This window comes from Equus caballus, chromosome 17 (genome assembly GCF_041296265.1).
Source record: "Equus caballus isolate H_3958 breed thoroughbred chromosome 17, TB-T2T, whole genome shotgun sequence".
NCBI classification, from domain to species: Eukaryota; Metazoa; Chordata; class Mammalia; order Perissodactyla; family Equidae; genus Equus; species Equus caballus.
The window spans coordinates 19,818,333-19,834,415 of NC_091700.1; the positions used below are offsets into that span (position 1 = coordinate 19,818,333).

Consider the following 16,083-nt stretch of genomic DNA (forward strand, 5'->3'; position numbering starts at 1 on the left):
ATAGGTATGTGTGTAAGGAGAAACACAGTCTATTTGGGGTTCAGCACTGTCCACGGTTTCAGTTGTCTACATCTTGGAACTTATCCTCTGTGGATGACGGGTGTATGAGTTGATGTCTTACAACATTCCTAAACATTCTCTGGGGTCTACTATAATTTTCACATTATTATCTCATACTTTGGTTTTAATAGGTTTGCTAAAAGTTTTGATTTCAGTTTTTCCCACTGCTCAGAATTTGATGATATAAAATAAAAAGAGGTTTCCATAGTTGCTAACATTCAACAGATTTTGTTCCAAAGCATAGGCTTTAGTAGACTTTTGAATTAAATCCACATTCTCCACCCAAACCTAGTGATATAATCCAACAGTTCAAAGATAGGTATGCTATAAACAGCTGCAGTTAAATAATCTAAAAAAAAATTAAAACATGGAAATACAATAAAACAAGAATTGATCACTTTATAGTGGAATACTCTATAAACTGCCCGCATTGGAAACATGTGGTGAGTTTTAAAACATCTGACTTCTATAATTCTAACGTGTATAGTTTATTTGAAGGCAGAAACTTTTTTTCTCCTCTACATATATATAAGAATACAGATTAATATATTTTTTTCTGTCTCAATTTGTATTCATTTACTTATTTGTAATTTAGAAAAATCACTTTGGAGTACAAATACTTAACATAAATATATTCACCTCAACTAAATATTTTGCCACTAAATACTGAAGTGTTATCTTAAGGAGATTAATTCTGTAAATCTTGCTACTTTATCTATCTTAGCCTAAAACAAAAATCACACATTAACATAATCCCAAATAATAAGAAGAAATTATTTAAAAGCATGTACATGATATAGAAAAGTAATAGTCTTTACCTTTTAATTGTCATTTTAATTTTTAAGGTGTGCAAGCTTCCCTGAGTGGTGTTACATCAATTGTGTAATAATTACGGGAGCTGAAATGTGCCAGTGGTTTTGCAATGTAATGTCTGCACAATCTCATTTAACTTGTTAACTGAAGTTGTACGATACGCCCAAGTATGAGACGATTGAACTCTTAACCATCACAAAAAATGCCCATGCAGATTATACTGTTTTCAATGGAATAATTCACTTTGTTTTCTGGGTTGCCTAGAATGTTCTGTTATGTGTGTATAAATGATGCTCCACAAAATAGCCTGCTGGGGGAAATAGAGCTGTGTTTCCTGAACAGTGGAAAGGCTAGGACAATTTCTTAGCTTATTCAACTGTTTCTTTAAAGGTTTCTTTTGGTGTACTAAACCCTCCAACACCTGTAAAATGAAAATCTTTCATAAATACTGAAAATAAATGTTAGATTGTGATATCCCTACCCCTGTAGAATTTTGTTCATCCCCTGTTTTCTTTTCATCTCCACCCTTTCCTCCTGCAAAATGAACAGTGTTTTTTAAGAATTACCTTTTGAGGTAAAGAAGAAAGGAAGCACATGTGACTCTTGGAATAAGAGTTGCTGCCCTTAATTCCTGACATAGTCTGAGGACCCTCGCCCTTCCCTGCGTGGCCCTCCCAATGCCTGGCCCCTTGGAAACAGCATCAGGAGTTCCCCTCCATGACAGGGTCTGGAGGAGCCACACTGCTTAGGCAAAAGTAAAAAAATGGAAGAGGCGCATCTTGAGAGTATGGCATCTCCAGTGGACCTCCTGGAAACTTCTTGCTCTAGTGGCTTCATTACTGTGATAGCAGGATCCTGTGGCATAGACGAGGGGCAAATCAGTTCACGTCTGGGCCTCACTGTCCACATATTTAATCAGGAAGGGTGCGCTAGCTGTTTTCTAAGGTTTGTTCCAGTTCTAAGAGGTCCTGATGTTGACATAATGTCAGCAACCACATTGTTTATTGAGGGCTTCCTCAGTGCCGAGCACTGTCCTCTGATGGCGCATTTGTAGTAGCCCTGTCTCAAGATGCTTGTTGCCACCCTGCTTTAGAGACGAGGCTGCTGAGATGTGGAGAGGCTAGGCAAGTGATTGTAAACGTCCCAGGGCTAGTGAGGGCCGAAGCTGGGTTTGCAGAGGCCTTTGACTCCAAAGCCAGGCTCTTCACCATTGTGCGAACCAGCTGCCTTCTGCCAAGGTGACCCTTTGTGTATTTCTAATCCCAGAAGGGCTCTTGTGCTATAGGCATGATGTGTCTACAAGCAAATATCAACTAGTCATCACTCATGGTTCCGAAAGGAGGAGGAAGTGTTCTGTTTTTTAGGTAAAGTGTCTGTCAGGGGCTGAGACTGCCCACTGAGAAAAGGAAAGCTTAATTTGAATAGTTTTTCATGTCCTTTGTAGAGTTAAAGGCTCAGTATACAATTCCATACTTTGGTTCATTTTATGAAGTAAAAAAACAAATGGAGCAGCTGGCCCAATGGTTAAGTGATAAGTTCATGTACTCCGCTTCAGTGGCCCGGGGTTCGTGGGTTTGGATCCTGGGGGTTGACCTAGCACTGCTCATGAAGCCATGCTGAGGCGGCGTCCCACATAGCAGAACTAGAAGCACTTACAACTAGGATATACAACTATGTACTGGGGCTTTGGGGAGAAAAAAAAAGAAGTTTGGAAAACAGATGTTAGGACCAATCTTCCTCACCAAAGAAAGAAAAAAAAAGAGGAAGCGATACCAGAGCGCTCTTAAAAAAAAAAATGAACAGAATTTGTTTAGAAAATTTTCTTAATCGCAGCAAACCCAAACCAGACAGTTGTAGCCAGGACTAATCTTGTCTGTGAGGAGGATATTTATTATGCAGATGGAAGTAAAGACTAAAATAGCTGTTAATGCCTTTAGCACTCTGTTTTTATTTCGTCAGTTTTAATTGAGCTGAACGAGAAATCGCATTCAGCCTCATCTCCTGGCGCAGCGTAGGGCTGTGTTTCCTGAGAAGCACGAGACTCTGGGCTCGTAGGTTTGGGGGTGCCTCTCCACTGCGCCCCTCCTCCTGCAGGCCTGGGCTGCCGCACCCGGAGGGGAGTGGGCCAGGTGAGCAGAGCTACGGAGAACTGGTTGCTCCCTGCAGTTCCTTTGTCCCTGTGAGCCCAGCGCCGCCGGCCCTCCTCTTCCCATCATTGCTGTCCTTGCCAGATGCATTGCTTTTTCTTTCTGCTTCCCCCTTTTTCGATCCTCTCAGCAAAGCCTTGTCCAAGGAGATAATACTTTGTTACAGACTGCCCAGTGCTGCCTGAGCCCCTGGAAGAGCTCCCAGCAGGAAGTGCAGGCCCTGTGCGCTTTCAGGCGCGTTTTAAGCCTTTGGTTCCTTAAAGCAGGGACATAGAGAAGCTGCCTTGCCGTGGACTGTTGGGGTTGTCGGTGTTTCCCTTGCCCTCCTGACTTGTTCCACAGAACCGGGGATGATGGGCACTAAACTGTGTTCTTAAGCGTGTGCGTGTAAAAGGGTGTCTATGTTTGGGGGACGTGTAGTTTGCTGTCTGTCCTCTGGGTCTGAACGACAGAAACGGAAGAACTCCAATGCCCTTGTCTGTTTTGCTGTTTTGACCCTGTGTGCGGACATGTGTTTGTTTGTTTTCTTATTTATGTAGCATGCCAGGTGTGCAAGAACAAATGGAATATTTCTAAAAGTCATTTTAGTGTTTCTTTTTTAAAAGTACCCTCTAGGAAGACGGTGTTTTTAGAAGTTTGAGTTTAGTCGTGCGAGGAGGCCCTCCAGCGCTGCTTGTTTCTGCAGGGCGCAGCTCAGAAGTGCACCTTCGTGCTTGGAGTGCGCTCGTGGTTGTGGCATGTGACCTGCTCCTTCCTGCCCAGGAGACGCGCAGCCGCAGGAGCCCTAGGCTGTGGGGCTAAATGGGACCCAGGCTTTCCTAAAGCTGAGGTGGAAAGAGAAATGTAATATGTTTATGAAAATGTGGAATCTTTTTGCTTTAGGAATGCAGAAAAAGTGCACCTTTTTCTTGGCGGCCGTGTGCCTGAGAATGCAGCTTTTTAAGTTGGGGGGGGCGGGGATCTGCTTCTATCTAAGTTCAAGGAAACAGGCGAGCTTGAATACTGCTTTTTACTTCTTTGTACTCAGGAAGACTCACTCAGTCACGATAGAAAGGATTATATCTCAAAATGTGGGCCGAGGATTATCTGCATCAGAATTCCCCCAAGGGCCTGTTAAAAATGCATATTTCCAGACTTTCTGGATCAGAACTTTAAAGGGTTGGGGGTTGGAAATCTGCATTCTGAAGAGGCCTCTCCAGCGATTCTGCACACTGAAGTTGAAAACCACTCCTGCAGAGTCGGGCGGAAGCACCGCTGCTCCCAAGGGCAGGAAATATCTGACATCGCTGGTGCTGTTGCTCATGTTGGTCCACATAGCAAGTACTTTATCCAAAGTCTGTTCAAGATGAATCAGTTATTTGAGCCGTGGGCCTGAGCAAAGGCTCCCCCTCTCAAGATGGCCACCACCCAAATCGCTGTAGTAAAAACGAGAACAACCCACCACGGGAGTTGTCCTTTGCCTGTTTGACTCATTCAGAGAACTGGCATGTGGAAAAGTTCAACTAGAAAACATTTAGAATCTCTTGTGTTTTAGTCATTATGAATAAAAAATTAGAATGTAGTTAAGCTTATAAACAGCTATTGCAAAATGTGTTAAAATGGGTTAAAATAAGTATTTTCTCTTCAGAGTTATATTGTGTAGCCATTGAATATTGCTTTAAATACAGAGACCTAATTTTGCAAAATATTTCTTTGCTTTTTTTTTTTTAACAGGAAAAACTAACCCAAGAGTGTGTATTCAGAGAACAGTTTGAAGAAAACTGGTATAACACGTACTCTTCGAATCTATATAAACATGTGGACACTGGAAGGCGATACTATGTTGCGTTAAATAAAGATGGGACCCCAAGAGAAGGAACGAGGACTAAACGGCACCAGAAATTCACACATTTTTTACCTAGACCAGTGGACCCCGACAAAGTACCCGAACTATATAAGGATATTCTAAGCCAAAGTTGACAAAGACAATTTCTTCACTTGAGCCCTTAAAAAAGTAACCACTATAAAGGTTTCACGCGGTGGGTTCTTATTGATTAGCTGTGTCATCACGTCAGCTCCACTGTTGCCAAACTTTGTCGCATGCATAATGTACAACGGAGGCTTGGATGGGAACATGCTGATTTGTTCTGCACTTAAAGGCTCGTCCTCCTGGAGGACTGCCTGTGCCCACTTGCTTGATTTATTGTGAGAAGACGAGAGGGAGACTGAGAGTGGGGGTGCGTGTGGGAGTGGATGGGGAGCAGGGGAGATTGAAGAGAGAAGCAAAAGCAGAGAGGACAACGGCCTGATGCATGCTGGGAAATAGACACGCTTTTCCATTTTTGATCAGTTCTACTTCATCCTATATCAGCACAGCTGCCATACTTCGACTCATCAGGATTTTGGCTGGTGGCCTGCACAAGGGTACGCTGCATTTTCAAAGGCATGGAGGGTGCAGTCTTACTTAAAAGACTTTTTCAGTTAATTCTCACTGGTGTCATCCCAGTGAATCGAAAGCAAAGACCTCTTAGTAAAAAAAAAAAAAGTTAAATTTATTTATAGAAATTCCAAAGGCAACATTTTATTTATTTTATATATTTATTTATTATATAGAGTTTATTTTTAATGAAATATGTACAGGCCAGATAGGCATTTTGGAAGCTTTAGGCTCTGTAAGCATTAAATGGCAAAGTCCGCTACAAACCTGTGGTAAATTCATGCAAGTAAATATAATGGTGCATGGATACGAGAAATTCTAATGACCCTAATGTACTAAAGGCGACAATCTCTTTTGTGCCCGTATTATTGTAAACTTATGCACATCATTCATGACACTGAGTATTCACTCTTCAGACTGCTTGTTTCATAGCTTCTCCCAGAGGATTAAAGATAAACTGGGTCTTAAACTTTTATTCTGTGTCTGTAATATTTCCTCTCTCATAAATGACTTCCTCCGTCATTGTTAACTTCACGGTTGGAAAAGATAAGGGTTGGTATATATCCTATTTGTTGAAATCTATTGCAGAATATACCAAAGCTAAACAATAAGTGTGCTTCTCTTTTGCTCGGTCTCCAGAACAACGGGACTAACAACAACCGTACTGATTTAGAATTCTCAAAAAGGAAAAAAATAACTTACATAGCACAGATTTTTTTTTTAAGGGACAAGAATCAGATTAACAGGATCATTCTTGTAAACTTTTTATTTGTGTACTTGGCTATCAAATATGAAATTATACAAGTATGATAGGGGTCATTGTTACGTCTTTCACAGAAAATCCTTTTGGTGTGAACTGCCCTTCAAGAAGAACTTGCAAAATGAAATGAATAAATCTTCATCAGTAATGACAATGAGAGGGAAAGTATTATACTTGTTGACTGTGTTTTGTTTTTTTAAAGTGGTCTTCACAAGCATTCAAGTTTTTTAGAGAGGAGGTTCCTGTATAGCATATCTTTTACAAGGCTTTTATAACATTTTATGCTGAAAAGCATAAGAATACATATTTCTTCAGGAGCAATAATTTTGAAACTTGCCCTTGGGCAAGGGAGACTATTTCTTACTATATATTAAGGAGAAAAGAGCCAAATTCTTAAAGCAATATTTAAGGAAAAGGAATTTATAACAAATTCTCATACCACAGAGAACACTTTCTAGCCAGTTATGTTGGGAAATTGAAAGTGACAGTTAAAAAAATGTGTTGGGATTTATGCAACTAATGTTAAAATTTAATATTCCAACTATGTTTTGCTCTGATGCACATTCTCTATGAAAAATAAAGTCTGTCACTGGTGACTTCGAGGTGTTCTGAAGCAGAAGCACATGACTTCCTGCCGTGAGCACACGGGCCCGTCTGTGGTCCAGGTCGGAGTACGCAGCAGGGCCCTCCTGCTGAAGTGCGTAAGGAGAAACTAAGTCTAACCTTTGGAATTAAGAAGACATATTTTGAGGGGAGGGGACAGACGCAATGTAAAGTAGTGATTTATGATAAAGGTCAGAATGTCCTCTTCGTTTCTTTTCTTTTTTTTTTTTTTTTAACTTTCACAACAGAAACTGCATTTAATTCCAAGGTGTAGTATTCTTATTTATTATTTAAGCCTTTGCTGCTGCTGAAATGTGCACATATTCAGGCTTTAGTTTTTCCAAAAGGCATTTAATATTTTTGGCTGAAAAACATTAAACATCTGACCACAGGGAAGAATCAAGTTTCTTGGATATCATAGGCACAATATTTAGCACTGAAGAAATTGACTCTAGGAGATAGCCAAAAGTAATCTTAAAGTAGCATGAACCGCTAGATAATCAGCCTAAAAGAAAGAAAAGAATTTGTGAAAAAGACTAAAATATCCATGCATTCCTAGAAAATGCTACTTTAATGTCTACTTTTGGAGTTATTTTGTTTTGGTAACTTTTTTTTTTTTCAAGAAAAATTGTTATATGCTTTTGGCAATGATACAATAAACTGTAATGGTCTGTAAATAAATATTGACTTATGCAATTTATGTAAATAAGTGTTCTGGGAGAGTAGATGGCTCAGGGTTTTGGCATGGGCGTTGTCCTTTTGGGCAGTAGAGCCAGTCATCCCCAGCTCATGGGTTTGCATCCGGTTCTTGTCATAAGAGACCCAAAACCCGTTGGATGGGGCGGCCCCGAGCCACTGTGGAATGGGTGGTTCCAGTTTTTGCAAACAGTTGCTCAGACAACCAAACCACTATTTATTGGTGCCAACACTTGCACCTTGGTCAAAGACTTATGGGCATGGACTGAACCACCCTCCCATCTGTCAGTGAATGTCCCCAGGCACCGTCGAAGGACATGCCAGGTCAGCGTTGGGGAACCTGTTCCTGCCAGGTCCTGTTTTGTAGATAAACAAATGGTTTCAGTTTATGGTGTTTTCATTCTATTTCATCTCATTAACACTACAACATTGTGTTATTTACTTGATAATCTGTAATTGTATGTAAATACATACAGGATTATGTAATTTGTGTAAATACATAATTACAGACTTTTGAAAACTGGTATTTTTTACTTGATGTCCGTTTTGGAGCTGCTTCAGATTATGTGCCTACATGAACCAATGGAATTTTACAAACATGCTCTCCTTGCTCTTACAGCTGTTGTATGTGTGTTGAGGGGATGGAGGGATGTGGGGGATGGACGGGGAGGAGCAAACACATCCAGATGGCTTTTCTTTTCTGAAAGCATTAGAAGAAGCAGCGAGTAATCTTCTGGGATAAAGATTTATTAACTTGCAGCAAGCAGAACGCACTGTGTGTGCACATTTACGTGGATGGTGAATGACAAAGGCATATTGTTTGAGGTCAAATTCTGTTTGCTGCATCATTTGACCTTGAAATGTGCCAAAGTTAGATCCACTATTTGTGGTCACTTGCACGAAAGAGCAATGAAATAGTGGGGGTAGGAGAATAGGCCGGATGGATTCAAAAGCTGTCCTAGCCACTGAGTTCCTTTCAAGTGTGTGTGTGTGTGTTATATGCTAAAATTACCCACGTGTGTCCACAGACGTTTCACATTTTAAAATGGATATTTTATTGTTAAAAGTGGAATGGTGAGGAATTATAAGAATAAACTGTGCCTACTTCCTTCAGAGTATAGCCCCAGATTCCGGGATTCAGGTTTGTAGAATGAACCCCGGCCACAACAGGTTTGGTTACAAACGTGTGAGCAGTGGCTTCGAGTGTGATTTCTACCTTTTACTTGCCATGTGCCTCTGTGGCTGCATTCTCTTAGGTCTTTAGAAAAGTTTTTTTCCAGTTTTATTGAGATATAATTGACATACATCACATTATGTTTAAGGTGTACAGCATAATGATTTTACTTACATATGTGGTGAAATGATTACAACAATGACTTTAGTTAACTTCTGTCATCTAGAAGAATTTCTGATGTAGCTTTTTCTTCCCCAGGAAGGAACATGTGGAAATAAGAAATAGCCACTTCTATGATTTTCTTTGGAAAGAAAGTGAAAACGAGTATTCTTGGTGTGTATTCTTCCTCTTGCAAGGATAGTCATCAGGTTGATAGACTTCTGGCTCTAAGGTTGGACGATTATTGTGATGGCCACCAGGGAGGCAAGAAAACACCAAAGAGAGCCCTGTTTGCTACTGTGGTTAATGGTAAAAGAGAAAATTCTTACTTAGATTTCTCGTTATTCTCCAACTATATTCCAGCTTATATCTTGAAAAACATTTTTAAAATTTAATTTTAATTTAAAAAGTTGTAGGCACATTGACATCTCAGTAGTCCTTGGCAAGCCGTGCTTGAGCCTGGCTCTGGCTTTTTTCCCCTATGGCCTTCAGAAGATCCTTCTAATTGTGTTCGTGGCTTTAGGTATGATTCCCATTGTTATTAGTGGACTTAGCCAGGAATATTTGATACTGGGAACTTCTTAGAGTTTTAACTCCTTAGAGTTAAAAGAAAAACTGTAACGTGGATGTTCAGAGCTGAACAGCGGGCTCTGTCCTCCTCACACGGGAAGGGCAAGCATTCTTGACAGTGTTCATGGCTCAGCTTGGAGAAACTTATTTTTAAAAATACTCAAGCAGGCTTTTTCCTAACCATTTTGTGGGATGTTGCAAAACATTCTGTAAGCTCCACCTGGCTGTTGCCTCGAGCTTCTAGTGTCTGCATATGTACAGGGTTGGGAAATGACAGCTTTGGGAGATTTCTGTTTCTGACTAATAAGAAGAGGGCTTTTCCTAGTTTGTGAAGATGTTAGAATTATAACTGCTTTTTCAGAAGGAAGTGATACTCTCAACATCTCTTTACCCTCTGGTTCACCAAATTCTTCCTTCTTCCCCAACCCGTCCCTCCCTCCATTTCTCTCTTCCCATTTTTCTTTCCCTCGCTCTCTCCCTCCTTCCTTTGTTTTATTGTGTGGAGCTGGCATCAGCAATAAAGAGACAGGCACAGTCACTGAGGGCATACACAGAATTGAAACAAACGGGCATACTGGTGTATTGTGCTGAACACTGTGATAAGGAGGGTATGGGGGCTGGGGGACGTAAGGTGTGCCCGAGGTCATGATGTCTAAGGTGAGAGGCAAAAGATGAGTAGGAGGTACAGAGGAGAGAGCTATAATCTCTGGCATTCTAAATGTGTCAAGAAAGTGCTTTGCATTTGGGGAATTTGGGCTCACTGTATCTTTTACCGATGCTTCCTGGATGACTGATTGAGCCTGATGGCCAGCATTAGTCTTGGAGGGGTTCCTACCCCTTGTGGAGTGGCATTGGTTCATGGAGATGATCAGAACCAGTCTTTGAGTCACAGCAGCTCTGTTGCCCTGTACTTACTGACGCCATGCTCAGAATGCTCTTTTGTTATTCTTGGTTTCTATCCAGAGGAAGGTAACTCTGTTAGTTTTTGTTAATATTACTCACTTTAATTTTTCCCTTCACATTTACTTTGTGTCATGGGCAGAATCCACAACATCATAGCAACTGAAGTACAGAATAATGAAAAAGGAGAAAATATAATCTATAAAATGTCCATTTCATTCTTTCAACAAATGTATAGTCCAACACTGACATGGAACAATGCTGAGGATAAAGTAGGGAAAAAAACAATGTTCTGATCTTGTTACCTAAATACCAGGCTGGGTTTTATGTCAATGAATGTATAAACACACGGTACCCATGTGAGATACTGTAGGACTGGGACGCCAACATTATAAGGCAAGTAGAACAATGTAGGCGATTTTCCATGAACTTCACCTGTCTTCAACTATGTATTCAATTTACATTAATATATAAGAACTCAGTTAGATGCAGCCCCATTCAAAATCCTATTGTTTTAAGTAGGACAGCATTTTAAAAATGTCCTTAAATTTGCTGATATAGATTCTTTCAATAGATGAGCTCCTTCTTGGCAGTAAATGAGTTTCTTTTGAAATAAACAGAATAGAGGCTGCCCTATTTTTCCCTCCTTGGGAAAATCCAAAGGAAAAGGCAATGGAATTCCAAAAGCTTATCAATTGTAGATTTGTGATGTCTTTTAAAGGTACCAGAACTCAGTGAAGCCAAAAGAATTAATGAAGCTTTGGAAAATACCTCATCTCCCATAGAATCCACCTCGTCGAAATATAAATGGGCACATAACCATAGCTTTCATAGCAGAGAGATGAAGCTATACATCTTGAGTAGAGGGATAAAACTTTTTGTTTTTCTCCACCAGAATTACAAATCTGTAGTCAATCAGCTTCTGGCCTCCTTGTGGTTGCTTTGGTTTCCTCTTCCAGTTATAGGGGTACCATGACTTCCCACTCTCCTGGGTCTCCTACCCCCACCCCACATTTAAAGAGTAGATTTGTTTAGGCACCTGTTACAGAATAAGTAGAACTGACAGAATGTGATGGATGGTCTTTCGAATTTACTCAGAAGAGTTCTTAAATTTGGCTTAGGAAATGAGGGCTAATTGAATTAGGGCAATATTTGAAGCAGGGCATATTGGCAAGAAAAGAAACTCTCCATCCTTCAGGAGATCCATCACGACTGCCCTTGTCTAGATACAATCTAAGGGTAGAACCACCCATGATGCTGCCACTCACCCAGCATCTGAAGTGACATCTAGAAATAGAGTCGGGTTCTGAATGGCTCTTTGGTGAGTGAGTGCAAAATTAGAAATCAAGCTACTTCTTTTGACGATCTGCTTTAAAGAAGCAACTGTAAATTTTGTGGTAACTCTAATGTGCCTATGTATTTGATTCTTGTGTCTTCCTCCTGGCATATTTCCTGGCGTATGCAAGAAGTCTGAATTCTACTATTCTCGTCTCAGAGCTTTCACTTGGTTCCAGATGCAAAATACTTATTTTAAAATACAGATCATTAAGTAGAAGATATGTATTGTATTAACAATGCCTCTTGTTGAAGTACATGGATTAGCTTGCCTGAAAATATAGTCTAGTCACATCTATCCCATACCCATGAGTCATGGCCCCATTCTGTGTTCCACGTGGTCCTAAACATGTTCTCAGATACATCAGTACTTTGATATGGCCAAAATACTTCTCAAATGAGTTTTTCTATGCCCTAATTAGCTGGGTGCTACAGAGACTTGGGTCACACGCTTTTTCAAATAGCAGAAGTAAATATTATAGCAAACGTAAAAATAAAAACAATAAATATTATTGTAGTTTGGATGAATAAAAGTTATTTTTTGTAGTCATGGGTCATATTTGACACTTTAAAAAAACAAACAAATAAGCCTTTAAAAATCGGTCGACTATTGAGTTTTATTCTTAGATAAACCCATGATTTTTCAACATGTCTATATAATACCCAGTAGGTGATTTAGAACCTGACCAAAATTCAAGTGAAGGGAGCTTTTCATTGAAACTCACTAATTTATTCAGCAAGCAATTATTGATATGTACCAGATTATGAAAGTAGAAATAAAATTGTTAGATTTTTAAAATATACAATATAAATATATATTGATCCACTTGACTTATGCCTACCTCTTGTAGAAGTGTCGTGAACTAATTGTTATCAGCTTTTCTTCTTGTCTCCCTTACATAAAATATCATTTCTTCCTGGAGAAGAGGACTGGGATGTGGTTTAATCATAGCACCATCTCTTTAAAGCAGGTACTTTAAATAATGGACTTATGTCATTTGGAAATTTTCTTTTGGTTACCATTCAACTGAGTGCTTAAAATTGTTCCTAAAGGAATTTCTTCCTGGTTTGACTTTGAATTGAAAAATGTCTCTGAAAAATAAAACATGCATAAAGTCAATATGATATAATTTAGCATATCTTTGGGGCATGTTTTATAACGATTAGTCTATATTTTTAGTTCAGAACAGCAGTTAAATTTCAAAATTCCTCTGTGACTGTTTTTATCTCAGAAACATGTGATGGCTTGTCATGAGGCTATCTTATTTGGGAACTACACCCAATGGTTCTGAGCACACTCAAGGAACTATATTAAGGAGCATGTGACAAATGTATGAACAATTTATAAATGCATTTGATTAGTTACTGCTCCTTAGAAAGGGGCTGTGTACTGATTAGTACGTGAGTATAAGGAAACAACTTGAGGATAAGGAAAGAATCACCCTGAAGGGTGAGTTGTAGCAGTACTTGGAGCTTGCAAAGGGCCGGTAATAGTGCTTCTTCCTACCACCCAAACTGGAAAACTGCAAGATTCGTAGAGCATTGGGTAGAGTACCCAGAAGGGTTTGCCTCAGTTGTGAAGAATAATTAGCCTTAGACTAAACACTGTTCCAATCCTACCTAACATATTTTAAAAGAAACACTAAAAAGGATCAAATTATTCAAGTAAATGTAACTTCATTTGCAGAACAAAGCTCAACAATATTTATGGGAGTAAAAAATATCTAGCATCCAGTGAGATAAAATACACCATGTTTGGCATCTAATGAAAAATTGCCAGACGTGCCAAGACGCAGGAAAATACAACCCATACTGAGGAGAAAAATCATTCAATTCAACTGGACCCAGAACTGACAAAGATGTTAGCATGAGCAGAAAAATACATTGAAACAGGTACTATAACTATATTCCATATTTTTTAAAAGTTTGAGAAACAGAAGATATAAGAAAATATTCAAATTTGACTTATAGAGATGAAAAGTACAATGTGTGAGGTGAAAAATACATTGGATGGGATTAATGGCAGTTTAGATACTGAAAAAGAAAAAATGCACACAATCTAAAATGAAAGACAGAAAAGGAATAAAAAAAATTAAACAGAGCACAAGTGAACTGTGGGAAAACATCAAGCAATTTAATATATGTGTAACTGGAGTCCTCAAAAGAGAGGAGAGAGAAGGAGACAAAAATATTTGAATAGGTAATCGCCAGAAAGTTTCTAAATTTGATAAAAACTATAAATACACAGATCCAAGATGCTCAAGGAACCTAAAGCATACGAAACATGAAGCAAACAAACAAACCCAAACTACACCAAAGCACATCATAACTAAATTGCTGACTGCCAGTGATAAGAGAAAGTCTTAAAAGCAGCCAGTTAAAAAACACATATTATGTGCAGGCATACCTCGCTTTATTGCACTTTGCAGATATTGCATTTTTCACAAGACCCTCCTCCAGCCAAAGATTATGACTCGCTGAAGGCTCACATGATGGTTAGCATTTTTTAGCAATGAAGTATTTTTTAAGTAAGGCATGCAGATTGTTTTCTTAGACATAATGCTATTGCACACTTAATAGACTACGGTATAATGTAAACATAACTTTTACATGCATTGGGAAACTAAAAAATTCGTGTGACTCACTTTATTGCCATATTTGTTTTATTGAGGTATCTGGAACCGAACCTGCAATATATGCCTGGATAGAGGAATAAAGTTAAGAATGATAGCAGATTTCTTGTCAAAAACAATGTAAGCAAGAAGACAGTGGAGTAACATCCTTAAAGTGCTGAAAGAACAAATCCATCAAACTAGAATTATATACCCAACAACAATATCTTTCAAAAACAAAGGTGAAATGAAGAATTTTTCTGAATTCATCAGCTGACCCATACTATATGAAATTTTAAAAGTGCAAATATTAATTTTTTTTGAGGAAGATTAGCTCTGAGATAACATCTGCTGCCAATCCTCCTCTTTTTGCTGAGGAAGACAGGTCCTGAGCTAACATCTGTGCCCATCTTCCTCTACTTTATATGTGGGATGCCGCCACAGCATGGCTTGACAAGTGGTGCATAGGTCCGTGCCTGGGATCTGAACTGGAGAACCCCAGGCTGCCAAAGTGGAATGCCTGAATCTTACCACTTTGCCACCCAGCTGGCACAAAAATATTAATTTTTAATGTTAAAAATTTTTAAATCTTAAAATCCTTCAGGCAGAAGAAAAAAGATAACACAGGGAAATATAGTTCTATCAAAAGGAATGGAGAGCACCAGAAGTGATAACTACATGAATAAATATATAATTTCTTATTTAAATTCTTTAAAAGATGATTGAGTAAACAAAAATGATAACAACGTACTGTGGGATTTATCACATATGCACAAGTAAAATGTATGACAACAATAGAGCAAACCTGGAAGGGGAGAAATGGAAGTATATTATTGTAAAGTTCTTATACTATACATGGAGTGGTATAATATCACAATAAATTAAAGATGTGTGGTATAAACTTTAAATCAATCACTAAAATAAAGTGTTATAACAAGATGATAGATTTAAACCTATCTATATTAATAATCACGTTAAAAGTAAATGGTCTAAACACCCCAAAGCAGAGATAGTCGGCCTGGATTAAAGAAAAGCAAGATCCAGCTGTATCCGACCTACCAGAAAGACGTTTAAAATAAAGACACAGGTTAAAAGTAAAAGGATGGAAAAATATATACCATGCTAACATTCTACAAAAGAAAGCAAGAATGGCTATATTAATATCAGACAAACTTGATTTCACAGCAAAGGGTCTTACCAGGGCGACAGAAGTTAATTTCATAATGATAAAGGGGTAAATTCATCAAAAGGACATAAAAATCCAAAATGTTTGTTTACCTAATAAATAGAGAATCAATATGTACGAAATAAAATGTGATAAAACTGCAAGGAGAAATAGCCAAATTCACAATAAACATTTAAGATTTCAATAACCTTCTTTCAATAAATGATAGAACAAGTAGACAGGAAATCATTACATATATATCATATTTAAACAACACCCTAATTGACATTTGTAGAGCACTCCACTCAACAATAGCAGAATACATACTCTTTTCAAGTGCACGAGGAACATTTACCAAGATGTTCTAAGTCATAAGACTAATCTCAATAAATTTAAAAGGGTTCAAGTCACACAAATCCTATTCTCTGACCACAACAGAATCCAACCAGCAGAAGCTGCTCTGGGTAATCCCCAAATACTGAAAACTAAGTAACAACTTCTAAGTAACCCATGATTCAAAGAAGAAATCATAAGTTAAATTATAAAGTAATTTGAACTCAAAAGTTAAAATACAACATATCAAAAACTGTGGAACACTGCTAAATTAATACTTGGGGAAATTTATAGCACTAAATTTCCTGTATTAGAAAAGAAGAAAGCTCTCAAATCTTAA

At 38.5% G+C, this 16,083-nt stretch overlaps 1 protein-coding gene across 1 annotated transcript in view; it reads left to right on the forward strand.

Annotated features, from left to right (window-relative positions):
• FGF9 (fibroblast growth factor 9) overlaps positions 1 to 5,911 on the forward strand; it is a 31,191-nt gene extending 25,280 nt beyond the window's left edge. Inside the window, exon 3 of the mRNA XM_005601094.4 lies at positions 4,734 to 5,911. Within this exon, the coding sequence (XP_005601151.1) occupies positions 4,734 to 4,979 (246 nt within the window). The 3' untranslated portion in view covers positions 4,980 to 5,911. The remainder of the gene's footprint in view (positions 1 to 4,733) is intronic.
• The last annotated feature ends 10,172 nt before the right edge of the window (positions 5,912 to 16,083 follow it).